General features: G+C 43.7%; 1 protein-coding gene and 1 long non-coding RNA gene across 3 annotated transcripts in view; one reads left to right on the forward strand and one right to left on the reverse strand.

The window, feature by feature from the left end:
• Window positions 1-6,133: 6,133 nt before the first annotated feature.
• The window catches only part of CLDN18 (claudin 18), a 29,760-nt gene continuing 8,274 nt past the window's right edge, over window positions 6,134-27,619 (reverse strand). Inside the window, exons 1-5 of one of the 2 annotated variants that reach the window (XM_006049413.4) lie at window positions 25,292-25,835; window positions 14,163-14,327; window positions 13,437-13,554; window positions 10,396-10,506; window positions 6,134-8,810 (exon numbers count right to left, since the gene is read on the reverse strand). In XM_006049413.4, the coding sequence (XP_006049475.1) occupies window positions 8,639-8,810; window positions 10,396-10,506; window positions 13,437-13,554; window positions 14,163-14,327; window positions 25,292-25,511 (786 nt within the window). In that variant the 5' untranslated portion in view covers window positions 25,512-25,835 and the 3' untranslated portion in view covers window positions 6,134-8,638. Of the gene's footprint in view, window positions 8,811-10,395; window positions 10,507-13,436; window positions 13,555-14,162; window positions 14,328-25,291; window positions 25,836-27,619 lie in introns of those variants that run through there. The other variant, XM_006049412.4, reaches the window with a different exon arrangement.
• Window positions 21,304-27,568, forward strand: LOC123334772. Its single transcript, XR_006552895.2, has 3 exons — window positions 21,304-23,376; window positions 25,133-25,313; window positions 26,336-27,568. It is a non-coding gene; the product is annotated as an uncharacterized LOC123334772 (long non-coding RNA).

Consider the following 27,619-nt stretch of genomic DNA (forward strand, 5'->3'; position numbering starts at 1 on the left):
ATCTGCTGTCAGCCCTAGAACTTTTGCAACAGTGCAAGAACTTCTTTCATACAATTGTACCTTAGTTTCTGGGTCTTCTGCTCAGAGGCTCACTGGAGCCAATGGCAGCCTCCTCCAAAAGGTCCTATGCCACATGCCACATCTCCTAGGTCTGCTACAGCCAGAGCTTCCATCCCCATGGCAGGTCACTGCTGACCCGTGCCTCTGCAGGAGACACTCAAACACTGAAAGGCAGGTCTGGCTCAGTCTCTTGTGGATGTCACTGCTCCATTCCTTGGGTCCTGGTGTACCTGAGGTCTTGTTTGCACCCTCCGAGCATCTCTAGTGAGTCTGAGATTTGATTTTATATACGATTGCACCCCTCCTACTATCTTGTTGGGGCTTCTCCTTTGCCCTTGGATGCAGGGTATCTTTTTTTAGTGGGATCCAACATTCTCCTGTTGATGATTGTTTGGTAACTAGTTGCTGTTTTGGTGTTCTCACAGGAGAAGATGAGCACATGTCCTTCTACTCCACCATGGCTTAGTGGGATAGTAATGTCACGCTAGTGTATGTTCCTCAGTTCTATGTCTCGTCACAACAAAGATTTGGAGCGATGGACATTAAAGCCCTCGGTGCATCACAGCTCTTGGGTCTTGGACAAACCGTGCTACAGCTCTTAGGCAAATCAGTGTTACAGCTCTATTTTATTTAGAAGATAGCAGGAGAATCCAAGACTTGAAGACAAGAGCGTGGAGGAGTGTGTGGGGAGGGAGGAAGAGAGAGTGAGAGAGAGAAAGAGAGAGAGAGAGAGAGCGCGCATGCACGCGGGAGAGAGAGTCCCAGAGAAAGCGCTTTGGCTCCTCCTTTTATATGTTTTTTCCTCCACCTGGGCCTGCCCTATGCAAATTGGGCTTAGCCAGGAGTGCTGTTTGTCCTGTTTGTTCTGCCTGAAGTCTTCACTCTGGTCCTCGGACCTTCCTTGTCTTTTAGCCACTGCCATTTTGGACTCCTTTCCCCTATTCTACCTACCTAACAGTAATATTTGTCCCATGAATTATTTCAAGGATTGGCGCTGCTGCTGCTGCTGCTGCTAAGTCACTTGGGGCTAGTGTACAAAATAGGCCTGAAGCTGTATCCGAAATCTACTAGATCTCAATAGATGATAATGATAGCAATATTAATATTAGTAATTTTCTGTATTTTTTTAATGCCTCAAAGTGATCTTTCATCATTATTCATTTCTTCTATCAAAGCTTTTCTCTTCTAACGTCTGTTCAGGAAAGGGGAGTTTATTTTGGTTTCTTCATTTAAAAATATATTTTAAAAAATATTTATATTTATTTACTTGGCTGCCCTAGGTCTTGTTTGTGACATGTGGGGTCTAGTTCCCTGATCAGGGATAGAACCTGGGGCCCCTCCACTGGGAACCAGGAGTCTTAGCTACTTGACTACCAGGGAAGTCCTTGTTTTTTTTTTTTCATTTTTATGTAAGTCCTAGGTTTCTAAAACTTTACTTTCCCCAATTAAAATAAAAGGACTACTAAATTTTGCCTGATTCCTAACATCTCTGAGTGGAGTTTAATGGTGACACACCAACTGAGATTCAGACTAGCTTTTAGAAACCCTGAGAAACTCACTGAGGCCCCTAAAGCCTTCCTCTTCACATACAAGACACCCAGCTTATACTAATCTCCTTTTTTCTCAGATGCAGGTTTGACGTGTTCCAGGTGTTGAAGGCTTGGGAGCTGAGGATCTGCTCGGGATATTTCCCTACACAGGGGAGTGGAGGTCTAGACCACCGGCTGACGTTAGATCAGCCACCCCACAGCAGATGTCCTTGCTCTTTTGGGTTGGTCCTTCTCCCAGAAAAAGGAGTTGGGAACTGGGGAGGCCAATGGAGTGGGAATGTGTGATCTTGGGGAGAAAGTAAGAGATTAAACACAGGTGTGGACTCTTGTTCCTGGCTCCCCTAATTCTCTTCTGGTCCTCATCCTCTATGGGGTCCTCATCCTCCCATCTTCAAGGATGAGTAAAGGTGATGAAATGGAGAAATGAATGCCACAGGATCTCCAGAGGGAAAGAAAAACAGAAACAATTCAATAGAGGTCCAATTTCTGGGCTCATGAGCATTTCATCTTATTAGTTCAGAATAAACACAGAGCTCTGTTCAGCCAGGACTTATTAGCTCCCTGCCACCAAGTTGCCTGAGATGGTTAGGTCTCCAGGTAACAGGCTGCACCTGCCCTTGTGGACTTCCTGCTTGGATGTTATTTTTAAATTGTAGTTAAAAAGGCATGTATCATAAAATTTACCATATTAACTGTTTTGAAGTGTATATTTAAGTATATTCATATTGTTGTACCATGTCTGGATCTCATTTTCAAGTTTTTGTTTCTCCATAAATTTTTGGTTTTGTTTTTTTCTTTGGATATGAAATGAAGACATTCTCATTGAAGAAAATTTGGAAAATCTTGAGAAGTATAAAGAAAAAGAATCATTATATCACTATAAGAGCAACCACTTTAAAATATTTTAGAATATATTTCTTTCCACAGCATTTTCAATGCACCACTTAAAAGAATTAATATTTAAAATATCTTACTAATTTAATGGTTGTGTATTAATTTATGATAAATAAATAAATTATTATTTATTTAAGTCTTCTAGTTGAATTTTAAATTGATCCAGTTTCACTCTTCCAAACAAATGATGTATATCTTTGGGTATAAATATTTATGATTATTTCCTTAGGGAATATGAAAAAGGAGCTGCTGGATTAAAGAACAAATATTTTTAGCCTTTTTTCATATTAGGTATTCCATTATCTTCACATTTCCCCCCAAAATCTAAGTTAAAAGATAAGACAAAATATGATATTTTCTATAGAAAATATCCTCATCTCCAAGCAGGTTCCAACTCCTCCTTCCTCATCTCCAACTCCTTCCTCATCTCCAAGCAGGTTCCAACTCCTCCTTCTCCAGGAAGAAATCTCTGATTTCTCTTAGCAATCCTGTAGTAGAGGTGTCTGGCTTTTCATCTTATTTGATCATTAGGTCGTAGTTTCCTTTAGTATTGAATATTATGGTGGTATACATACTGAAAATCATCACTGTTAGGTCCTTTTTCTGTATCTAAATTAGATACTTTTGCTCAAGAATAGGATTTGAATACTTTTGAAGAATTTTAGTGACATTTTGTCTCCACGATATAGTATCTTGCATTTAACATGAAACCAAAAGGAAACTGTTTATCCTCAACTCCTATTATGTCTTTTACTCATTTCATATTAATTTGGGGTATTCTGAAGAAAATATTCCTTTTCCTTCTTCAGCGTGGATTGGGAGGAATGATAAATCAGCCTGGCCTCAGCTGGACAAAAGAAATAGTTAAAAAGAGGTTCTGAGGTGTCTGCAAATGCCTGAGAAGTGAAAAATCAAGAAACTGTGGACTCTTCTCAGCACCCAGAGATATAGCTGAATGTTTGAGTCTGTGTACCTATGAGTGCATGTTTGCGAGTGTGTGTTCTCTGAGTATCTGGTCACCCGATGAAGGCTGGTGGGGAGAGATCAGGGGTGTTGGAAGATTAAAGTATGTAAAGCCCTGAATGCAGTATTGATAATCTCGACTCAATAAAGAAACAAAACAATGAAAACATGTTGGGGAATCTTTGTGATGGATCCTTTCAAGGTCACACAACAGGTTGGCCGTGGAGTCAGGACCAGGAGTTCAGGTTTCCCCAAAGACTGGATTCCAAGGCTGGTGCTGTCTCCAGTGAAATGCTCCAACTGTGAGATGCCAGGCACTTTGGCAAAAGGTATGGTTTTTGCAGTGGGTAACCCTGTATAATGTCTGTGGAGGCAGGATGAGGCTATTACCTAAGAAAAAGGAAAAAGAATTGGACATCCTGTGGAAACATTGATTAACTGCCTTTCTTTTCTACCTCAATATGAATCACAGCAGAACACTAGCCTACTCCTCAGGATTCCTCAGGGATTTCTATGGGTAACAATGATGAGGCATATTTTGAGCATGTACATTGTGACTTGCACACTCTGTATTTACACAGAGTCTTCAAAATGTCCCTAGTCTTCAGTTCAGTTCAGTTCAGTTCAGTTGCTCAGTCATGTCCGACTCTTTGCAACCCCATGAATTGCAGCACGCCAGGCCTCCCTGTCCATCACCAACTCCCGGAGTTCACGCAAACTCACGTCCATCGAGTCGGTGATGCCATCCAGCCATCTCATCCTCTGTCGTCCCCTTCTCCTCCTGCCCCCAATCCCTCCCAGCATCAGAGTCTTTTCCAATGAGTCAACTCTTTGCATGAGGTGGCCAAAGTACTGGAGTTTCAGCTTTAGCATCATTCTTTCCAAAGAAATCCCAGGACAGATCTCCTTCAGAATGGACTGGTTGGATCTCCTTGCAGTCCAAGGGACTCTCAAGAGTCTTCTCCAACACCACAGTTCAAAAGCATCAATTCTTCGGTGCTCAGCCTTCTTCACAGTCCAACTCTCACATCCTTCTCAGGATTCCTCATGGATTTTTATGGGTAACAGTGATGAGGCATATTTTGAGCATGTACATTGTGACTTGCACACTCTGTTTTTACACAGAGTCTTCAAAATGTCCCTAATCTTAGTTTTCTACTATCCAGTTTGGTAATCCCACTTGTTTAAAAATTGAATGTGAAGGTTTTTTTTTTTTTTTTTGGGTCATTTTTAGGTTATAATCATCAGTTTCCCATGAGAATAAAACCAGTCTGCCAGACCTTCCCTCTCTGTACTGTAAATGCTGTGCTGTTTGGTAAATGGTCAGAGAGGTTCAGAGGTTGTGCCTCTGAGGCTTTTCTTGGAGTTCAGGTTCAACCAAAAGGGCTAAAAAGTGAGGCAAAGCAGTAAGCGTCAGATTGCTAAGGACTCTGGGTGCCTAGAATACAGTCTTTGTGCATGTGGGCTCAGTCGCTTCAGTCACGTCTGACTCTTTGCGACCCTATGAACTGTAGTCCACCAGGCTCCCACAATCCCTCCGTGGGATGCTCCAGGAAAGAATACTGGAATGCATTGCCATTTCCTCCTCCAGGGGATCTTCCCAATCCAGGGGTCAAACCTGTGTCTCCGGCATCTCCTGCCTTGCAGGCGGATTGTGAGGCAAGTGATGAATCTGATGAATCTCTCTGTTTTGACTGAGGGACCCAGGCTTATTTAGGCTAATACCATTGCTCTGGTTATAGGAAGAGGTTGCGGGATGGATGCATGACTCAAATAGTCCAGTGAATTTTATCAGGACTTTTTTCTCATACAGATATCAGGAAAGTTTGGCAAGTTTCCCTCGCTGAAAGATGGCCTATGCCTGGAAATAAGATCCATCACTGCTGTCCTATGGGGGCAGGCTGCCTGAGAAGCACACCAACTGACAGGAAAGCAGATGTGAGATGAGGGCAGGAAAAGGTAGAGTCTTGATCCTATCCCTTGATTCAGCTGTGCCTGAAACCTACCCTGGCCTCATATCCTAGCTACACAAGCCAAGGCCTTGTTTGTCTTAAAGTTGTTCAAGTCAGATGTTTTCACTTAAATAGATCCTTTACTTACATTATTCCATTAGCCTTATTATTTCTATTCTATAGATAAGGAAACTGAGATTCTGAAAGATTAAGTGCTTTGCTCAAGCTAACACAGCTGGGAAGTGATGCGACCTGGATTAGGGGTTGGGATGTTCTGATTCTGTAGTTCATGTTGTTCTCAAAGACTACTGCAGCCTCAGTGAGTACGGTTAACTGAGCTGGTCAAGCCAGCCCTTGATGTTATCAAGGGCACAGGCACTGGATATCTTGTTTTACCTGCTCCAGGGCTGATCGATGACATTAGACATCCAGGCTGGTGCACTCAGGGTCAGACAAGCTAATCTTGGTTTTTGGACCCCACGCTGCATGCCTGGCAGCTCTGGGAATCCCTTTTCATTCAGGCTTCCCAACCTGCAGAAACTACTAACTGGACTGGGGCAGACCTGGCCGACCTCCAGGCAGCCTGGCTACTGCTGAGAAGACATGGATTCTGCAAACAGAACACCCCAGGGAGATGCGCTCAGCTTTGAGGTGCTGAGGCTCCTAACTCCACTCTCTGAAGCTTAGGAAAAAAGAGCAGAAGCTGTTCAAAAGTGAGATAACAGTATCTTTAATATTTAAGTAACAAAACATGCAGGTCAATACTCAATGCATATACAAAAAAACAGAGCAACAAAAAAAATTACAAACCATGCTGTAACTACATGGAGGCTTTCAAATAATTCAGTGTTGATAGAGAGCACGCTAATTAAAGAGCCACACCTCAGGGCCTCAAAACTGACCAAGACTTTGCCCTGGTGGGAGGGGGAATTGACTGTGCCCACGGCCTTCAACCCTGAAGACTGAACAATCTCCATGTCTTACATTGCTCAGCTTTCTCTCTCCCAACCCCTACTTTTTTGGTGTGCATGCATTTGCTGATTTTATTAAAAAAATTTTTTTTTCTTACAGTAGGTCTTTTTGGTTATCTATTTTAAATATAGCAGTGTGTACAAGTCAATCCAAAACTCCCAATCTATCCCTCCCTGAACCCTGCCCCTCTGGTAACCATGAATTCTTTCTCTAAGCCTATGAGTCTGTTTTTGTTTTGTAAATAAGTTCATTTGTATCATTTTTTAAGATTTCACATACAAGTGATATCATGATATTTGTCTTTCTCTGACTTACTTCACTTAGTATGGTCACCTCTAGGTCCATCCTGATTTTATTTGTCCATTCTTTATCCCATCTCAGAGTTTCATGAGTACTGATTTGGTCTTTAAACACTGCTGTCTCAGTGAGAGGGCTTCTCCAGTGGCTCAGTGGTAAAGAATCTGCCTGCAATGCAGGAGACTCGGGTTTGATCCCTGGGTTGGGAATGTTCCCTGGAAGAGGGAATGGCAACCCACTCAAGTATTCTTACCTGGAGAATCCCATGGACAGAGGAGTCTGGGGAGGCTACAGTCCATGGGATTGCAAAGAGTTAGACATGACTGAAGCAACTGAGCATGCATGCGTGCATATCTCAGTGAGTAGGGTCTCTGGGTTGACTATTTGGGTTCTTGGTGAACATGATTCCTCTCTGTTTAATGGGCCATGATCTGGAGTTCCCCTGAACATAGTCTTTCGATCCTGAAGACTGCTATGAATATTCCTTGTTTCCTTGGAAGCCACTTTCACATGCACTATTGGCATGAGGGCTTCCTCCCCCACCCCCTCAAATAATAACCTGCTGGTCAGATTCCCTCAGTGGCAGTGCCGCTGCCTGACTAGGTAGTTTTGAGAGAGTACCCTTACCACAGTTCCCTGGGGGGCCCTGTTCTGGCTCTGGTGCTGGGACAGGATGCTGGTGGCCTGGAGGAAGGAGGTTAGGCTTTTGGCACCAGTGACAGAAATGCAGGGAAGGTGGGTCGCTGCAGAGTTCTTGAACATCTAATGGTCCAACCAATGGAGGTGAATTCAGTGAGGGGAACAGCAAGTAAGTGCTACCCTCAACTCTCAGCGGCCTGTAGGCTTGTGAGTGTGGCCACATGTCCCTGGGAAGCATTACATTCAGCCTCATCACATTTCAAAATAGAACTAGTTTCAACTCACTTCCTAGGACCTGCTGTGTCCCATTATTTGGTTTTTACATGGATTACACTGATTCTATCATCCATAACCAGAGTCCAGGAGACCTCAAAGGGAAAGAAATAGGATCAGTGAGCATTTCATGAAATTCAGACTTCAATGTGATTCTACAAGTACAATACAGACAACATCAAAGCAATTATTTTTTCGTTTTCTTCTATTCATGTGCAGGGGTGAGGCTAATTCACAGAGACAGTGTATCATTTCACTAATACATTATTTATTCTAACTATATTTAGAATACCAAATATATTTAGATTACAAAAAAAATAAAAAGGAAAAAGAAAAAATCCTTTTCTTGTTCCTCCAGAGACTCTTTCTGGCCTGTGACAGAAAGAGGACATGCAGTGGGGAGTCCAGCAGATGTTAGCAGAGGTGGAAATGTTGGTTTCCTCCAGGTGAAATCACTTTGGCCCAAGTAATGTTAAAGAGCACAGTGTAAGAAAACTCAGATAATGAACTGCAGATATGATAAATATTTTCCCATTTCCCTATCTCTTCTTCAATCAGTGTTTATTAGTAGCCAAGTGAGGGCTGGGGGTGGGAGGGGGGGCAAAAATGAAATAGCAGAAAATGATGTCTTTTGATTGACTCATTTTTTCCTTTCAGAATTGTTCTGGGGGATGAGTTGGGAAATAGATCTTCAATGGGCTGTCAGGTAGAAGGAGGATGGACATTTTGCCTAAGTGATTTGTCAATCCATATTCTATCATCAGATTAAAAAGGTTATATCAAAAAAAGAGAGAAGAGGACTGGAAGATGTGGGCTCTAGCCTCTAATGCCATATGATAGCTCAGCTGTTTTGCAATGGAACATTTAGAGACAGAGGCATGTAGCCAAGACCATCTGGCCTCACCACAGGGGAAACCAAGGCTTTCTAACTTCCAACTGTGAGTCAAAAGCTATGGGAAATCAAGGTAGAATTCCTTGTTTTGGGGTGAGATCTCGAGGGGTTTCTTCTGCCCCTGCCTGGGTGGCTTGGGGGGAGGGCTACACGTAGTCGTACTTGGAAGGATGAGACTGTCCCTCATCCTCTGTGCGGGCACCCCCATCATATATTTTCTTGTTTCTGGTGCTGGACTCAAAGCCAGTGCTGGCTTTGAAGCCTCCAGGCCTGTAGGCGACGTTGTGGCCTGAGGCATGGTAAGAGACGGCTTTGTAGCTGAAAGAAAAAGAAACACTGTTTATAATAGCCAGGACATGGAAGCAACCTAGATGTCCATCAGCAGATGAATGGATAAGAAAGCTGTGGTACATATACACAATGGAGTATTATTCAGCCATTAAAAAGAATACATTTGAATCAGTTCTAATGAGGTGGATGAAACTGGAGCCTATTATACAGAGTGAAGTAAGCCAGAAAGAAAAACACCAATACAGTATACTAACGCATATATATGGAATTTAGAAAGACGGTAACAATAACCCTGTGTACGAGACAGCAAAAGAGACACTGATGTATAGAACAGTCTTATGGACTCTGTGGGAGAGGGAGAGGGTGGGAAGATTTGGGAGAATGGCATTGAAACATGTAAAATATCATGTATGAAACGAGTTGCCAGTCCAGGTTCAATGCACGATACTGGATGCTTGGGGCTGGTGCACTGGGACGACCCAGAGGGATGGAATGGGGAGGGAGGAGGGAGGAGGGTTCAGGATGGGGAACACATGTACACCTGTGGCGGATTCATTTTGATATTTGGCAAAACTAATACAGTTATGTAAAGTTTAAAAATAAAATAAAATAAAAAAAAATGAAAAAAAAAAAAAGAAACACTCTATGACCAACTAGAGATGTATTTGGTAGCAGGACAAATTACCCATTTTCTCTAGGATGTCTGACTTTTAGCACTGAAAGTCCAGTGTCCCAGGAAAACCTTAGTCCTAGGTAAACTGAGACAGCCGCTGTTTTGGGCTTTGGGACACTGGCTTTTCAGCCTCTGCAGTGGAGCAGAGTTGGGGGTTAGTGACCAGTGAGTTCCATCTGTTCATCAATTCAGATGAAGCTGAACCAGAGACAATGTTCAGGGGAACATGGTTATGCCAAAGAATCATAGAATTTGTAAGCTGATCAGTACGTATGAGCAACCCATCTCTGCTAATCTGCTCAGTATGTGAATGAGGTAACAGAGGCTCAGAGAAGGCAGATGACTGGCTAGAGGTCACAGGACTGGTAAGCAGGAGAACCAGATGGAGCCAGGTCTCCCAATCCCAGTCGCAGTGAGAAAAGTACAATAGGTGTTCTCAGCAGCAGTGTTAACGTTCTGAAACTGAAAATCTTTGTTGTAGGGGCCTGTCCTGTGCTTTCCAGGATGTTTAGCAGTATCCCGGGCCTCCACCCACCAGATTTAAGTATCACTCAACCCTCCACTCCAGAGCTGTAACAATCGAGAGTCTTTAGATGTTGCCAAATATCTCCTGGGGACCAGGGCAGGGGTAGGGGGTGGGGAGTGGTGGGGAGGTGGGTACAATTGCTCCCAGCTGAGAATCATCAAGTTATGAAGTACTGGAGTTGGGGGACAGCCTAGAGGGCTGTTTCGTTTTTCCTTCAATAGCATCACTTCTAAATCTTCTCAGGTTGACACATTCCTGTTCTGTTCTTTAGGCTTCCCCATAAAAGATAAGGTTCATGATCTTTTTGTCAATAGCGTTCTTCTCTATACATACGCTGATCGTTCTGGCTGCAAATGATATGTTAAAATGGACTTGGATCAAATGTCTGATTACATTGGGATGGGGAGACTCACTTGGTTTCCTCGGGGGCCAGACCCCGGCAAGCGATGCACATCAGCACGCCCCCAATCAGCGTGAGGCCTCCAGCGACCCACCCCACGAACAGAGCCGCACCAAAGGTGTACCTGGGTGGGGAGAGAGTGGCTATGAATGTGGCTGACTCAACCGCCCAGGCTCTACCCTATGAACCTGGCCATGCTCATCCTCTCGGTCCCCACTTTCGGATTCCACACCTACTCCAGCCCGCCCCTGAACACGCAGTCCTTTGGGTCACAGTCAACTGAATCAGGTGCTCTGAGATTAGAATTGGAACTGAAGCTATTCAGCAAAACAGTTGTGAGATTCTTATGCCCCTAACATCACTCAGGTGTAGAATTCATTGTGAGTCTCTAATTTCAGAGAAACACCTCAGGAAAATTCTACTTCTTCCCTATTGGCAAAGGAAAGTGTCTTGAAGGTTTGGTAAGAGAAGTCTGAGCGATATGGGATCAGTCTCAAGTTATTATTTCAGAAGGAATTTTGGTCTCTTGAGTTCTTACTGTGGACCAAGAAGCTTTTATCATCTCTAACTCAAGTAACCCTGGTAACCATCCATGCCAGTAGGAGCATGGATGCTGTTTTTTGAAAGACCTAATGTGAAGAGACCATTCATTTCTTCATTCATTTCTTTACTTACTTGGTCAACAAGTATTTATTGATCTCCTACTATGTGCCTCCTACTGCCTGGCACTGGAACAGAGGGGTGAACAAGACAGATACAGACCTCACTCTCATGGTGCTTCGGTTCCAGCCCACACTGAATTCTAACCTGTAGAGGTCTGACAGTAAAACTGGTGACCTTCCCCCTTGTCAATTATATCCAAACAGGATTATCTGAGAACAAAATCTCTGAAGTTACCTGTCCAAGAGACGTGGGCAAGTTCTAAGGAGATAATGTAAGAGAGCAATGGTGGGCATTAGCCCTGGATCCCTGGTAGTGGGTGACTTTTCCAGGCAGAGGCACTGACACTAGGCATCCAGACACTGTAGACAAGGTGGGCTTTTCTAAGTAGAGTGACCAACCATCCTGATTTGCCCATGACAGAGAAGTTTCCTAGGATCTGGGCCTATCAGGGCTAAAACTGGGTAAGTCCCAGGAAAGCAGTGACAGACTTTACTTTCTTGGGCTCCAAAATCATTGTGGATAGTGACTGCAGCCATGAAATTAAAAGATGCTTTCTCCTTGGAAGAAAAGCTATGACAAACCTAGACACTGTATAAAAAGCAGAGACTTCTTGCTTTTTATAGACTCTTGCATATAGCCTTGACTATATGGACCTCGCTGACAAAGGTCCATATAAAAGGCAGAGACCTCTTGCTTTTTATAACCTCTTGCATATAGCCTTGACTATATGGACCTCGCTGACAAAGGTCCATATAAAAGGCAGAGACCTCTTGCTTTTTATAACCTCTTGCATATAGCCTTGACTATATGGACCTCGCTGACAAAGGTCCATATAAAAGGCAGAGACCTCTTGCTTTTTATAACCTCTTGCATATAGCCTTGACTATATGGACCCCACTGACAAAGATCCATATAGTCAAGGCTATGGTTTTTCCAGTAGTCATGTACGGATGTGAGAGTTGGACCATAAAGAAGGCTGAGTGCCTAAGAATTGATGCTTTTGAATTGTGGTGCTGGAGAAGACTCTTGAGGGTCCTTTGGGAAGCAAGGAGATCAAACCAGTCAATCCTAAAGGAAATCAACCCTGAATGTTCATTGGAAGGACTGATGCTGAAGCTGAGGTTCCAATACTTTGGCCACCTGATGCAAAGAGCTGATTGGTTGGAAAAGACCCTGATGCTGGGAAAGATTGAAGGCAGGAGGAGAAGTGGGTGACAGAGGATGAGGTGGTTGGATGGCATCACCGACTCAATGGACTTGAGTTTGAGCAAGCTCTGGGAGATGGTGAAGGACAGGGAAGCCTGGCAAGCTGCAGTCCATGGGGTCACAGAGAGTCAGATATGACTTAGTGACTGAACAACAACAACAACCACCCAGAGAAACCAGGATGAGTTGATCAGCATGGTTCTAAGTTGTCCTTGTAGTCAAGAGACCATGGGAGGACTGTAAAGGAGGATGAGGGCACCTTATGGGGATCATATCTTTCCCATTCTTAAAACAATGAAGGAACACATATGGTGAATGGAGTTCCAGGGAGCCAGAGAGTAATGGATTTATCACATGCTCACACTCATCTGTCTTCCATGATGGATGTTGCTGGAGAAATACCAAGCGTATCCACTCTAGAGATGATGGGTCACTTAGGTATAATATTTACATGGCTCTCCTAGAAAAAGATCTTTCTCCTTCAGGAATTTGCTGCTGCTTCTTGCTATAAAATACATTCCTTTGAAGTGGCTAAATGAATACAGGTGTTGGAATTCCTCTTGCATCTTTGAAAAGTTCTACTCTGCTTGCAACACCAAATTACAGTGAGGCTTCATCTCCCTCTGCTAGGCTGTGACCCCCATGAGAACAAGGACTTTGTTGTTATTCCAAGAACTCAGAATGATTCCTGGCCCACAGCAGGTGTTCGATACATTTGTAGAATGAATGAGTTAATGAATGAGAGAAAGAGCAGCCATACAAGGAAGAAACATCACTTTTTCACCTATATTGCACCTCACTATTTCTATTCTAGCTTTGCCCTGTCCCTAGCTGGGTTCCTGTCACTGACTGGAGATGTGGGGTGATGCTCATTTACATGCTTGGGTTAACAGTGCCTGTTTCATTGCCACCACAATGGGGCCTGTGTAAGAGTGTTAGATAAATACTGTGAACTGTCGCTGTATTTCAATGGAAATGTCAGATCAGCCTCAAGTCATATCACCAAGGATATTTCACTGAAATGAAGTTTATGAATTTACAGATCATTGTTGATTTATGATATGGCATGGTTGCCTCTGATAAATTTTTGCTATTTCAGGCGCTGACAGTCACATTAGGCATATGTGCTTAATCGGATTTTTACAATGTTCACTGAGAAATACTGAGTCTAGATTAGGAGGTTACCTGGTCTGAACGGTCTGCACCATCCCCCCCATGCTGGTGAACATGCTGGCTGTGGACATCCAGAAGTTAGTAACCAGCATGTTGGCAAACACAGACACTCCAGCGATTGCACAGAGACCTGCAAGCAAAGAACAAGAAGACTCTGGAGTCAGCTTTAAAGGGATCACATTGTTTGTGAGACAGTGTATGCGTACATGACTTTAGATGAGCAGGTTGCAGAATACTCCATTCCTATAACAGAATGGTCAATTCAAGCACTGATTACTGAATTCTCACTATGAGTTGGGCTGTCTCTTATCTCTACTTGTGGAGGGATGGGTGTGTGTGCAGAAAGAGATTTTCCATCTCAGGACAAGGGGTCAATAGTACAAATATTAATATTTGGGCCCTGGTCCTTTGATAATGTCAAGGGCTCTTCCCTTAAAATCATTTTGTAAAGTCTCAGCAAAATAATGCCTTTAGGGATAGAGTCACTTGACTACCTTAGAGTTGAGAATCTCCTATAATGAGGTGAGGCTGGCAGCTAAGAGGGACCTTAGCACTGTGGTAATTCTGTAGAGTGTAATTGAGGCTTAATCTCAGATCTTGAAGCCCAGTGTGTAAAGCTTTTACCCATGTTCAGACTATGCCCAGTAGGGAGAAGCTGTGTTTTCTCTGCCAGAATGATTTTGTTTTGACATTCCCGGATGTGCATCTGAGAGAGGGATCCCCAGGCTGCTTGTTTACCTGCGATGATGAACATGATCCCGGAGGTGAGTGTCATTTTGGCTTTGGCGGAGTCATCCATGTTGCCCATACGGATGCACTTTAGGGCAAAGATGGCCACCAGGAGGCCAATGACACTCAGGACGATGCCCACGATCATCAGGGCTCGCACTGCCTGCAGCATGGCTGTGGGACAAGGGACAGGACACAAGCAGACAGATAAGACCACCTCAGCCAGATTGATTAGGTTTAATACAACAGAGAAACTACAACCAACCAATACCAAACTTCTGAGAGGCAGAAAGTCCAGAAACTGTGAACCTTGTCATTGTTAGGAGATACGAAATTATGGAAAGTGCAAAACCATCGCTTAAACTCCCCTGATTGATGAAAAACATGCATGCAGATGTCTATAGAATGAGAAAACTATGGACTATTGGAGCTGGAAGGGCCAAGGGAATTTAGCTATTATGAATATTAATTACTAATATTTCATCTCCTCATTTTAAAACCTGATAATCTGTGTTCCAAGAAGGGAAGATGGCTTGACTAAGGTGACATTAAAGATTGATAGAAAAAAATAATTGATAGAGCTTATAGTAAAACTGGGTTGCTTTATCTTCCAGTTCAAACATCTTTCTTCTCTAGTCTTTTCACAGGGGCTCAGTGCTTCATAGAGTTGTGTCCACTTTCAGAAAACTCAATTAAAAAAAAAAAAAAAAAGAAAACTCAATTTAATTTATAGCCTATAATGAAGCAAAGTGACTAGATGATATACCAAGGGCACTGTATCATTGCCTCTTCCCAAAGGGACTATTAAAGTCATGGTGAGCTGTATTTGGGGCCTATATAAAAAGATGATTATATCAATCTCAGGTCTTTCAGCACAACCACAGTTTATCAGCAGTTCCCTTTCCAGGAATCAATGGAAGTTCTTTGTCCTCTGGGAACTCTCTTGCAGTGACCTCCCCTCCAGATGCTTCTAAAGTGGTTTCTAGTGCCTCCTTAAAGTGCAGTGAGTTTTAGTAACGGGTTTTTACTGAGTGAACCACCCCCTCCCATGACTAGACATAGGGATGATAATAATTAACAGGTCTCTGCCCTCATGGAGCTTATGCCAAAGCGGGGAAAGATGGTCATCAAACATGTCCACTACAAGCATAATGAACTTTACAAAAGGAAGACAAATGAGTTCTTGTGTCTTCTAGAGGGAGAGGCCACTAGGGTGGGTAATTCTGGTGGAACAGAACTGAAAACCACATGAAGCAAAGCAGAGAGCTCTGTCCTATCCAAGTTGTCACAGCCAATTGCTACTTTTAGTTGAAAGCTATTAGAGACTTTTCAGACATTAAAAAACTGAATCCATATTTTAAAAACTCTACAATGTAGGTAATACTATTTAAAGAAATCGAAACTCAGAGGTTAAATAACCTGCCCAGACACACATATCAAAGGAAAAGCAGGGCTGGGGGGGCAAACCTGGAGCTGTCTTAAAATAGTTATTTTCCCATCACAGTACGTTGCTCTGAGGTACTTTATCCTGGAAAAACAGGCAGAGTTCTGGCTGCCAGCAAGGTACGGGGTTCTGTAAACTCCTAATAGAATGTATCCTTCAAACTTGGAGACTCGGCCATAAAATGTCATCCTCTGAAATGGATGCTAAGAGTGTATAAAGGAATATTCTCCAAAAGTCATCTCAGGGAATTACCTGCCCCAGGAGAGTATTTATAAATGTGACTCTCAAGACAAGGAAGCCCTGGGAGAAATTCTTTTCCAATCTCTTTGCAAAGATTTCCATCTCAAATATGGCCAATATCCATGGAACTGCCTGCTTATTCACTCTAAGATGTGTATCATAAAGCAATTTGTCATGATGGGAGAATTGGCAATCAATGAAAGATACTGAAAAGAGAAGAGGTAGATCATGCAGAATTCATTAAAGAGCCTTCTGCTGTGTCTGAGGAATGGAGCCCTGGGAACTTTTTCACTAGGTAGGGAGACAATGGAAACCAGATACTCTAGTTCTATGCCATTGACCTCCATTCCCTTGATTCTTCTCCCTAAGAAAATTTATGATTTTAACTTTGCTTCCTTGCTGGGAAGAGATTTCTATAGGCATCCATCATCAATCTTGGCCCTGTTAACAACTATATTCCCAGGGTAAATGTGTTGGTTTACAGTGTGGATCAATCTTCTAGGATCTGACCATTCACTCCTGGGAGAACTGATGAACATTGGCATCTTGGGCTTGCGCCTTTCTGATGCTAGTGTCATGGTGACCTCAGGAAGCTGAAAAGAACTCATGAGGGTTTAAGAATGGCCTTTGGATCTACTCCTCAAGAGGGCTCTAGCATGTTACCTCTGTTTTCCAATGTCTTGCCCAATGGCTTTGTTGGCCTCACACATACTGGGAACAAACACCCCATACATTCCCTCACTGGCAAATGCAAGCATGTGGCATCTACTCATGTATTCATTTACACCTTTGTGTATTCACTCAGCATGTTGATATACTCTCATGTGTGTTGTGTGTTAGTCACTCAATCGTATCTGACTCTTTGCGACCCCATGGACTGTAGCCCACCAGGCTCCTTTGTCCATGGGATTCTCCAGGCAAGAATACTGGAGTGGGTTGCCATTTCTTTCTCCAATATACTCTCATAGTCATATATTAACAGATTCATGCACTCATCCATGAATTCATTCATTTATTTATCAAGAATTTTTTAAGCTCAAATTCTCTGTCAAGCTCTTTCCCAGGTGCTGTATGAGGAATAAAATTTCATGAGAAATAATCACTGTCTTCAAGCAGTTTACAACCTGGGAAGATTATATTTCCATTGGAAATACTGAACCTTAAATGTCTTTTCACCTTGGAAGTACCTTGGCTAAGAAATCATAATGGAACCGCTTTCTGATGTCACTCATTGTGTGGTTCTAGTTCTCTTTCACACAGACACACACACACACACACACACAATCAAGCTTCAAAACTGTGGTTCAAGAAGGTTAGTTCAGGAGAGGACATTTGTGGGGAATCCCCAGACTTTAGGAAATATCCTTAGGGCTCTTCTGTTTTTGAATGTTGCTACCAGAAAACCAGACATATGAGAGGAGGAAGAGACTTTAACTTTCCTTCTATCTTGTCCCCATGGGCCTTTTATGAACTTCAAATATACTCAAAAGCCTATTTGAAGTTGTAATAACTGCTTTTGTTCTGATATCTTAAACCTTAAGCCATTCAGAGAACAAAATCTTTTTTCCATTTTGGGAAGCACCTGGCAAGGCATCTGGTTAAAACAACCAAAACTCAATCAACCAACTAACCAACCAACCAACCAACCAACGAACCAGACAATATTAACAAAGTAGAATAAGGAATGTCCCTTTTTTATATTTATCCTGAGCAGGGATGGGGTCACTGAATCTCTTTCAATTGAGTGGTTCTAGTATTTAGTCTCGAAAATGTGTCACATATGTGCTGTGACTGCTGCCGTGGCTGAGATACGTGGTCTACCCCGGCCTTGTTGGACTGGAGGGATGGTGATGCTGGCTGGTGGGAGGTATTAATAAAAGCTCTGGTCTTGCCTGATGTGGACAGAAGCTGCTGCTGGGTGTGCCACAGGAGCCCTTGGGTACTGGAGCCCCAGTCAGCCTGTTTGGGCCAGCCTTTGTCTTGGGCTCTCAGATGCCCTCTTGCCTCTGCTGGGTCAAGTTAAGGTCAGAAATAAGACCTTATTTCTTTTCTGCCTGCTCTTGATTTCTGGATTTCTGATCAACACTGGTACCTGCTTTGAATCAGGTCCACCGTGACTTTGAGCTCCTTTTTATATTTAGAATCTCCTTCTATGGATAGGATTAGCTTACTCCTACCACTTATATTTTGTGGAACCACCATCAAAGCCAAAACTCTGAACCTGGATGGATGAATTAAGCTCTCCTTGCTTTGGAGACCCCTTGGGGAGGGGTTCTTCTGAGGGTGGGGGCTGTGATGGGGGCAGTTGCCAGAGTGAGGGACAATGTTCTTTACTACTCACTGCTAGATTCCCTATGTTTAGTAATGACCATGGAGGTGCATGGTGGTGACTGGAACTTCCTTTCCATCTGGAAGACTCTACCATCTAGGATTCTAATCCTTCTCCTTTCATACATAACCAGAGAAATGGCTCCCAAAGGAGGTACATTTCTCTTTTAGCTACTCCGTGTCTTATTTGATATTCTGAGCAAGAGGCATAGGCTTATCAGCTGATAACAGGTGAGTCAACCGACTCTATAGACTGATTCCCTGCACTAAAGGTGTGACTACAGCATTCTTTCCAATGAACAAAGACATATTATCAGAGCTGAAGGGTGGGCAGGATTCAGAGCTGACAGAAGCAAACAGAAAAATGGGAACTGAATGTTCCTTCCCTGTTGCTATATATCTTATTCTCCCAAAGTAGCTATGAACTGACAGGCAAGGTGTTTTTGGACATGGTTCCCAATCCTGGCTGCACCTTAGCATCTCCTGGGGAAACTTAGATAAATATTTATGCTTTGCCCTGATCCCTAGGAACTTTCATTTAATTGTTCAGTGACATAAAACTGCAAGGAATAATCTGAAGCTTAATAATCAAGAGGGCTTAGGAGGAGGTGCTCAGAATGGGGAGTTGAGAGGAAAGAGTTCTAGTAGCTGATATCACTGAGCTGGCTGGAGGGTGGGGGTGGGGCTGATGAGACAGCAAGTCACCAAGTGCCAAAGCCTGGACGTGGAGTGTTTGTTGGGATGGGGAGGGGAGATGACTCATATCTTCATGCACAGCTTGGCCTCAGATTGGACGCAGGTAGGTCTGGTGGAGGAGTCCAAAGAGGGGGATCCCAGAAGAGGGAAGTCTGAGGCCAGACCTTAGAGGAAAGGCCTTCAGAACAAGGTGGGAGGGCCTTGATTCTCCAGAGATCCTGCGGAACCCATATGGAGGTCCTATGCATCTCATGAGATCCCACAGACTTCATGATACCAAGTGAGTGTCGTTAGGCAAGTCTTTTAACCTCACAGAAGCCAAGTCTCCCCAACTCTGGAGTGGGATAGAGAGATTTCTTGCAAAGAAATGTTGTGAAGATCAGAAGCTGCTTGGTCCCAGCATAGAACTAAGTCAGGATCTGTAAGATTCAGTTTCTTCCCCTTCCCTAAAAAGCAGCTATTTTTCCATAGAGAACAAAGTAGTAGTTACCAGTGGGGATTGACAAGGGGTAATATAGGGGTAGAGGAGTGGAGGATGTAAATAGGCTACAAGGATGTAGGGTACAACACGAGGAATGTAGCCAACACTCAGTAATAACTGTAAATGGAAAGTAATCTTTAAAAATTGTATAAAAATTAATTAAAAATAAGACAATTGAAAAAAGTAGTTATCTCTCTCCAACTCTACATGGCTTTGGCTTGTACTAACCGTGTACAAACCTGAATCCTTTCATTTGGTAAAATACAGTTGAGGATTTGAAAAAGACATGTGTGAGAGAGCGTGAAGGGCAGGAATAGAAGATTTGAGAAGAGGAGGAAGAGAAAGGCCTGGACCAACGTAGGGAGGAGATCAGGAAAAGTGGGCTTAGGATCTGGTGGGCAATGAGCAGGCTGATGCGGTGTAGGTGGGTTCTGTCCTATTGCCTTTTCAACTCTAAGGTGGGCTCCAACTACAGAACTCTGACCATGTATGTTCCCACAAAGCAATGATGTCCCACCACTGACCAATTCATGCTAGGGTGTGATGCCCCTGCTATCAAATTAACAACCTTGGGACTTCTTTGGTGGTCCAGTGGCTAAGACTCCATGCTCCCAATGCAGGGGCCCAGGTTTGATTTCTGGTCAGGAATTAGATATGATATATTCTAATTAGATATTGTATGTTCTACATTTGGAATTAGATACCAATTTTCAATGAAGATTGAAGATCCCAGGGTCTTCCCAGGTGGTACCAGTGGTAAAGAACTTGCCTGCCAATGCAGGAGACGTAAGAGACATGGGTTCGATCCTGGATCCAGAAGATCCCCTGGAGAAGGGAATGGCAACCCACTCCAATATTCTTGCCTGGAGAATCCTATGGACAGAGGAACCTGGGGGGTTTCAGTCTATAGGGTTCCAAAGAGTCAGACATGACTGAAGTGACTTAGCACATGTTTCTCCGGCATATGTGATGCAACTAAGAGTCTGCATGCTGCAACTAAAGATCCTTCAAGCTGCTGTGAAGATTGAAGATTCCAAGTACTGCAGCTAAGACCCAGTGCAGCCAAGTAAATAAATAAACATTAAAAACAAAAAACAAAAAACACCCCATAGTAACAACCTTTACAAGCACAAGCTGAGGAGGCATCCTGATTCTTGGGTCTACATAGCTTTGAGAATCAAGAAGTCAGAGCAACAGCCTCCGTTTACACTCAAGTTACAGGTTCACTTGAGCTTTCTAGATGTGTTCTCAGTTCTCTGTGGAATCTCCTTCAGATGTGCCATAATGTGTACACATCAGATTTTTGTCCACATACTTAAAAAATCACATTTGTGCTAAAACATGTCTCTTTTTTGAAGAAAGGGAAAGCAGCTTAACCCGAATCCAAGAGGTTCCTCCAGATCTCATTTCAGTTTTACAACTAACTTATACTAGCCCTACCTTTCAGGGCCAATTTCTTCCACTGGACATTGAGGAAAGACAAGCTGGTTTCACAGCATCAGGAGCACTAGACTTTATGTGAAACATTAGCTAGTAGTAAGAAGAAATAAACAAGATAGCTCCTTTCGAAAGGATACATAAGAGCAGTTTCATATTTTTTTCCTTATGGATTTCAGATTTTGTGAAACTGTTCTCTGGGTTAAATATGGTTTCCTTAAACACCCCCCATTGCTGTGTGTGTCAATATGATTGACAGGTTGATGGGAGACTCCCTAGCTCTCCTGTGGCTGTTGTTTTTGCACATTGAGGTGGTAAAGGGGAAATGCAGTCAGTATGTGAAAAAAATCAAGACCTTCAATGCCTGTGACGGTGCTGAGAATCAGTGCAGAGCTCAGAACACAGGGGGGTGGGGGAGAAGAAAGGAGAAAAAAAGGACCCTAAATAAATCTTTACTTTAGATATTTAGATTCATAAAAGGCATCTGATTTTGGAGAAGAAAAAAACCTGTAAGATCAATATCCTAACTGAGAGCTTTGGGTGGTGTAGACATGACATGATGCCAAGAGCCAGATCTTGTAGAGACTTTTCAGAAGATCCAGTGGTTAAGACTCAACACTTTAAATGAAAGCAGGGAGAGTTCAATCTCTGGTTGGGCAACTAAGATCTCTGGATGCCACAAGGTAAGGCTGAGAAAATAAGAAGAGCCAGATAATGGGTCACAGAGCACATTTACACAAATGCCTTCCTGTGAGGCATTCAGACCTAGAGAAAGCCAGGTCAAGAGATGTAGGTGGCCAGGCTATGCCCTGGATCCCAACTCATCTGCTTCTAACCACAAGATCCTGCTACAGCAGCAAATTCAGTTCAAATATTTGCAAACATATTATAGAAAACATCACTTGACTCTGATACAATCATGGAGGCCAGAAATGAGTTTTCCAGGCTTTTGCCTCCTCTCCATCCTGTCCTTTGACAGCCCTTTGCTTTTTCCTGCCACAGTCTCCAGTCTCCAGGGAGGGGAAATGGGAATTAGTATTTTTATAAGTATCTTTATATTTAATATTCTTGATTGTGCATTGTTAATGAAATTACTATCAATGGGTCAGAGTGCCAATGCACCCTCTACTCTTATGTGCTCAAGCCTAGACGAATCCTTTCTGCTTCTAGCTGGAATGAGTGTGGGCAGGGAAAAGACACAACTCAGAAGTCTTTCAGTGTGTGTTCATAGCCTACTTCTGCCATCCTCTATCCATGGGAACTTGGGCATGTTACCTTGCCATGCTCTTTGAGCCTCAGTTTTTACTTTTGTAAAAATAAAGCTAATACATATTTCCTTGTATTACTGCAAAGATTAAACTGGAGTTTCTGTGCAGTCCAATAAACCATAGCTGTTTTTATTTCTGGGCACTGTCTTTGGAGAATTGCATGCTACATTGGCTGTTTGGAATCCGGTGCAGAGAATCCTGGGCTATAAACTATACAGCACTGGCAATATACAGGTAAACAGTCCTGGAACCACCACCATTTACCTCACTCATCTCTCTGTAGGTATAGTACAGCTAGATGAATGGAATTAAGTTATTCTATGGCTGTCAGTTCCAACTAAATGTGATACATTCTTATCAGATAAATGAAAAGTGAGATTTTTGCAAGTAAGGAGCAAAGAAGAATTGAATAATTGGTAGTGGTGATTATGATGATTAAAGCATTAAAATGGTATCGGCCTCATGCCTTTATAGCACTTAAAGGCTTACTTGTCTGCAGGAGGATAATATTCCTCCCTGAGTTCCAGTTCAAAATTAAGCTCTCTGCAACCTTCCATTTTTACCTCCAGGCATTCCTCCCAGCTTCCCTGCTTCAGGTGTCTCTTCCCAAGGCCTTTTGTCATGCTCAAGAATATGCTTTCAGAAACTGTTTCTGGTGGCTGCATCCTCTCTAGGCGCTGGGTCCTGGCTGGTCCATGTTAATCCTTTCAACCCCCTTGGGAGCCCCATAAGTATCCACAAACCATCCTCTGGCCACCTCTCTGGCTTCTTCATTGCCTTATGATCCTGCCTGTAGCTTTTGAGTTTTTACCCTAGTCTTTTCCTCCTAATAATCCTCCCACTCTTCCCTTACCTCAGTTAGTCAGCCACATCTTAAGTCATCAAACAAATAATTGTATTTCAGGATGCCAATTTGCACTGTGGTCACTCCTGCTGCATTGAGGACTGGCTACTCTTAAATCCACACTCTTCTCCATGGCCACACATGATTAATGATGTAAAGTATCTCTTTTTTCACAAACTCAGTCCCAGGAAATGGCTACCCTGGCTTTTGGTGGGATGCAGTTCTGACGCAGACAGGCAGGGCAGGGGTTCCCTCTGTGAAGGGAGAAGCATGGGCTGGGGGTAAGATATGGGTCATGGAAGGAAGGTGAGTAACGCTGGAGGTGTGTGTCAGGCTGTCACATCTGTACCTGGTTAAGCTGAGAGTGACGGACCATGGAAGGTGTTTGGGCCTTGAAATATCCAGGAAGAGGGGAGCAGAGAACTGGAAGCTGGTAACTGAAAGATTCGGCCTGACCTTCTGCCATAGTCAAAAGAGCAAACATTGTAAGGAATAAAGGATAGAAACCGGAATGCAAGAGGTTAAGTGTGAGGAGGGAGGGATGGGAGAAAAACTTTGTCTTTTAGTTTGATTGTCAGTGAGCTAGGGAGAGAGAGAACTTGACAACGCCCTGAATCAGGAAGGTTTTCCAGGAAAAGATGATATAAACGTAAGTGAGAAGGAAAGATGAAAGAGGCAAGAAGGGAAGGGGCTGGTCAGCAGGGGTGGCCACACAATAGGGGGCAGGGCCCTCAGAGCCCTGGTGGAGAGGCTGGTCTTGGACAGGTGGCAGGGAGGGAATCTCGTTCTGCAGAGCAGACTGTTGATGGGCGATGAGGAGAGATTCTGAGACGACTTAGGGATGATGGGATCCCTCAGTAGAACAGAAAAAACAATGAGGGTGGTAGCAATGGGATCTGACCGTGTTGGAGAGTGCAGCTATTTGGGATCCTCATGTGTGGAAAGATGCAGAATGAGCCAGAGACTGATAGTGTGTGATGGGGTCCTGGGAAGAGGTAATTGAGCTGAAGTCATGGAATGTTATGCCTTAATTTTGAATACAAGGTCATTCTTACTCTTTTATTTAATAGTTAAAATTGGGTGTAGCTAGGAACTCAACTGGAGAAGGCAATGGCAACCCACTCCAGTACTCTTGCCTGGAAAATCTCATGGACGGAGGAGCCTGGTAGCTGCAGTTCATGGGGTTGCACAGAGTCGGACACGACTGAAGTGACCAGCAGCAGCAGCAGCAGCAACTCAACAATCCACGGTCTTGCATCGCCTCCTTTCTGACCTTTGCCCTGTAGCATCAGCCACTCTCTGGGGCTTCCTTCCCTCCAGCCAGCCTCCCTTACTGCTTTAAGCAGATCTTAGTCAGTGATCAGTCTGTTTCACAATACGAGTGGCTTCTAAAGATGGAATAAACACTCCAGTTCTACTCTGACACCCACTTTCTATTTCTTTCTGCAAATGGAGATAATTAATTGAGTTGATTTTCACAATTCAATTTCAAGGGCTCCACAGGCCTTGCAGTTTCCTGCAAATTTATCCCCATCTACCTGTCCACGAGGTATTTGTTTCAGAGAGGCAAAACCTAGCCCTGTTTTCCTTTCTTCAACAAACTCACATCAGGGCCACTCCTTGGGGCCACTGATTAACCTTTTATTTCTTTCTTTGCTTTTTAAAAAAAAATCAAGTAGAGGTCCCATAATATCTAGAATGCAAAGTTCCTATGATTCCTATTTGAACTAATTATCTATTAGAAACAAGGATTTAGCTGATATCATCTCCAGGGGTGAAAGGATGTCATTTATAATTATATTTATATTCTGAGACTATTACGATTATTATAGTTCTGTAATTATATTTTGACATGCATTGTTTTTTAAGAGTGCACACCAGAACCTCTCAACACAAATGCAGAGAAAGGATATTTGTAATTTAAAGGCGATATATACTTTCTGGCACTGACTGAGACTCTGACTTCTCAAAGGAAAAATTAACCAAATTGATAATGAAATTATATTAACTCCTGATAAACTTTTTCGATGGTAAGAAAATATTCACCATCCTACCTAGCCCTAGGTATGTACAGGCAAGAGCAAGTCACACGCACATACCTGCACACGATTACTTTTCTACTTGAGCAATACTGTCTCTTCTAGCATCAGGAGCCTGCCCTCACCACAGCCCCCTTGTTCTCATGACCCGCTTCCTCACTGGCAATCCTTTGAGTGTAAAATCTTGGATGTTCTCCCCTAGGTCTACATAGCCCTCTTTGACACGGGGCCAACTTCTCCTCTTACACCTCAGATGGGAGCCAGTGCTGTGAGAGTCCTGCCCTGCGCCCAACTCCAAGGTCCCTCCCGGCTGCGGTGAAAGCAGCAGCCGGGTCCCAGCCTCACCTGTGCCCACGCCTACCTGGCAGGCCCAGGATGGTGAGGTAGGGCCGGCACTCGGTGAAGCCTGAGCTCTGCTGCACGCAACTGCGCCAGAGCCCTTCATACTGGAACACGGCGGTGACCGGGTTGTCGTATAGGTCCTGGGTGCTCCACATGTCCATCTCCGTGGCAACGATGCAGCCGGCCAGGCCCAGGAGGGACAGCAGGAAGCCCACCACTTGGCATCTGGTGGTGGTCATGGCCAGGCTCTCCGTCCTCCCGCCCAGCTGCCGCCTTCGTCCTGCCCAGCTCCCGGGGAGCTGCTCTGATCAGATGGCTTTCCTCGGCCCTCTGTGTTTGTTCACAGTGTTTTCCTTAGATAGTTCAGTTTCACTCTTGGTTCAAGGACATTATTTTTTCATTTGTTAGGGAAGCAGCCCCAAGAGGCACTTGTCTGGGGAGTGGCACAGGCCGGGTTGGTTTGAGGGCGCGGCAGTCTGAGTGGACCCCTGCCCCACCCAGGCTCGGGGTCTGCCCCGAGGGAAGAAGTGCAGCTAAGAGTCTCGTCCCTCCACTCCCGACCACACACACAAGCCTTCCTTGAGGCCCTGTTCATCATGGGAAACCAGTTCGACTGACCTCACTTAAAAAACATGGCTCCAGAAATCTCCGTCTCACACCAGACATTTTCTCTTCACAACTCGTAAACCACCGTTACACTGACATCTTTCCATTTTGATCTTACAGAAATAGGTAGAGCAGGTATTAATTATTCCCCACCCATAGTTTTTGGGGGAGGGGGTGGTGAGTCAAGCAAGGTAAAGAGGTTAAGGTACTTGCCCCGGTGCCTTGCACCACACCTGCTTAATTTAAAAGATGGCAAAGGTGGAAGTCCCATCTCAACTTCTAGTCTGGGACTCCTTCTCTGTTTCCATATGGAGTGACAGGGGCAGGCAGAGTTGTCCCTACTCTTATGAACAGGCAGCCATATCCTGCAGCTATACTCTGGGTCTGCCGGAATTGGATCTGGGATGGGAAGAAGCAGGGCATTGTGTTGACAGACATCTCACCCTTTCACTCGCAGGAACCATATGAAGACCATGTGGCAAGCAGACACAGAAGTTCCACAAAAGGCCATGAGGAGGAAACAGGCAGGCTGGACCAGAGACCCTGACCTGGTTACTGCGAGGCCTAGCATCTGCTCCTGACCCTGTCCCTAACATGCTGTATGCTGGGCGATTGGGGCAAATGGCTCCGCTTATGTAGATTACAGTGTTTTCATCTGTAACATGAACAGGATAAGCTGAAACACTTCAGAGCCCTTTCAGGTGTCACACACTGTTCTCCTCTATGTTTTGCAGAACAGTCTTTACTACAGTTGGTCAAAATGTCAGGAATCACCAAAACAGAGACTTGGCCAGCCATCAGCCAGTGTGTTTTGTCGACATAATTTGATTTTAGAATTACATTAGAGAATTGATGGACCTGCTACTTCCTGTGGGTGGTATGTGTCTGGCGTCTGAATTCAGACACATTTTAGCCAGATGTTCCTTGAATCTGGATGTCAAGGCCCTGATACACACCCACACACATCTATACCCCAATCTCTAGCCTATACATGTTCTCCAGGAAACAAGCCTGTGCATCTGGACATTTCAATGTTATCTTGGGTGCACCCAGTCACCACTCCCATGGCTTTATTCCCAGCAAACACAGAAAGCAAATATGCAAGGTCTCCCCTCTGATTTGAATGGAGGCAACACTCCCCTCAACTGCACACCTTGCTTTAGGTTCTGTGATCAGGGTTTGCACGGTAAGAAGAATGAGCCAGAAAGCCCCAAAGAAGAGAGTAGGCAAGAGTTATACGACTTAGGTGAAGTCCTGTTGGTGGCTCTGTAACTCCTGAACTGAGCTATAAGGCCAAGTCTAAAAGGTGGGGAGGGGGCAGCTAGAAGTGACCCTGGTCTCTGCGGGTGGACGGGGATCAACCAATTAGATTGGAAAATGTTGGAATAATTCAGGAATGATTCTGCCACTGTTTCTGTGGACAGAGCTCATTTCACTCTTATTTCAATTAAAAGTTAGGCTTTTTATTCACAAAGATTTATAAGAGTTTGGTTTCCAGTTGTCCATTTTATGACACTTGTTTACAGCCTCACTCCCATCATTGACCACCCAAATGTAGATTGAAAATGGCAAAATTAAAAAGAAAAGGTTATTATAGTTACCTAGTTTCATTCATGACAGTTTTCCCTCTCATTTTCCTATGAAAATGTTTTTATGCAAAATTTCAAGACAGAATAAAAAGATATTCAGGTAACAATGAATTAATCTTTCTTTCTTGTTTGAAGTGGTGACAGTGACTATA

The sequence above is a fragment of the Bubalus bubalis genome, chromosome 1, assembly GCF_019923935.1.
Source record: "Bubalus bubalis isolate 160015118507 breed Murrah chromosome 1, NDDB_SH_1, whole genome shotgun sequence".
NCBI lineage: Eukaryota > Metazoa > Chordata > Mammalia > Artiodactyla > Bovidae > Bubalus > Bubalus bubalis.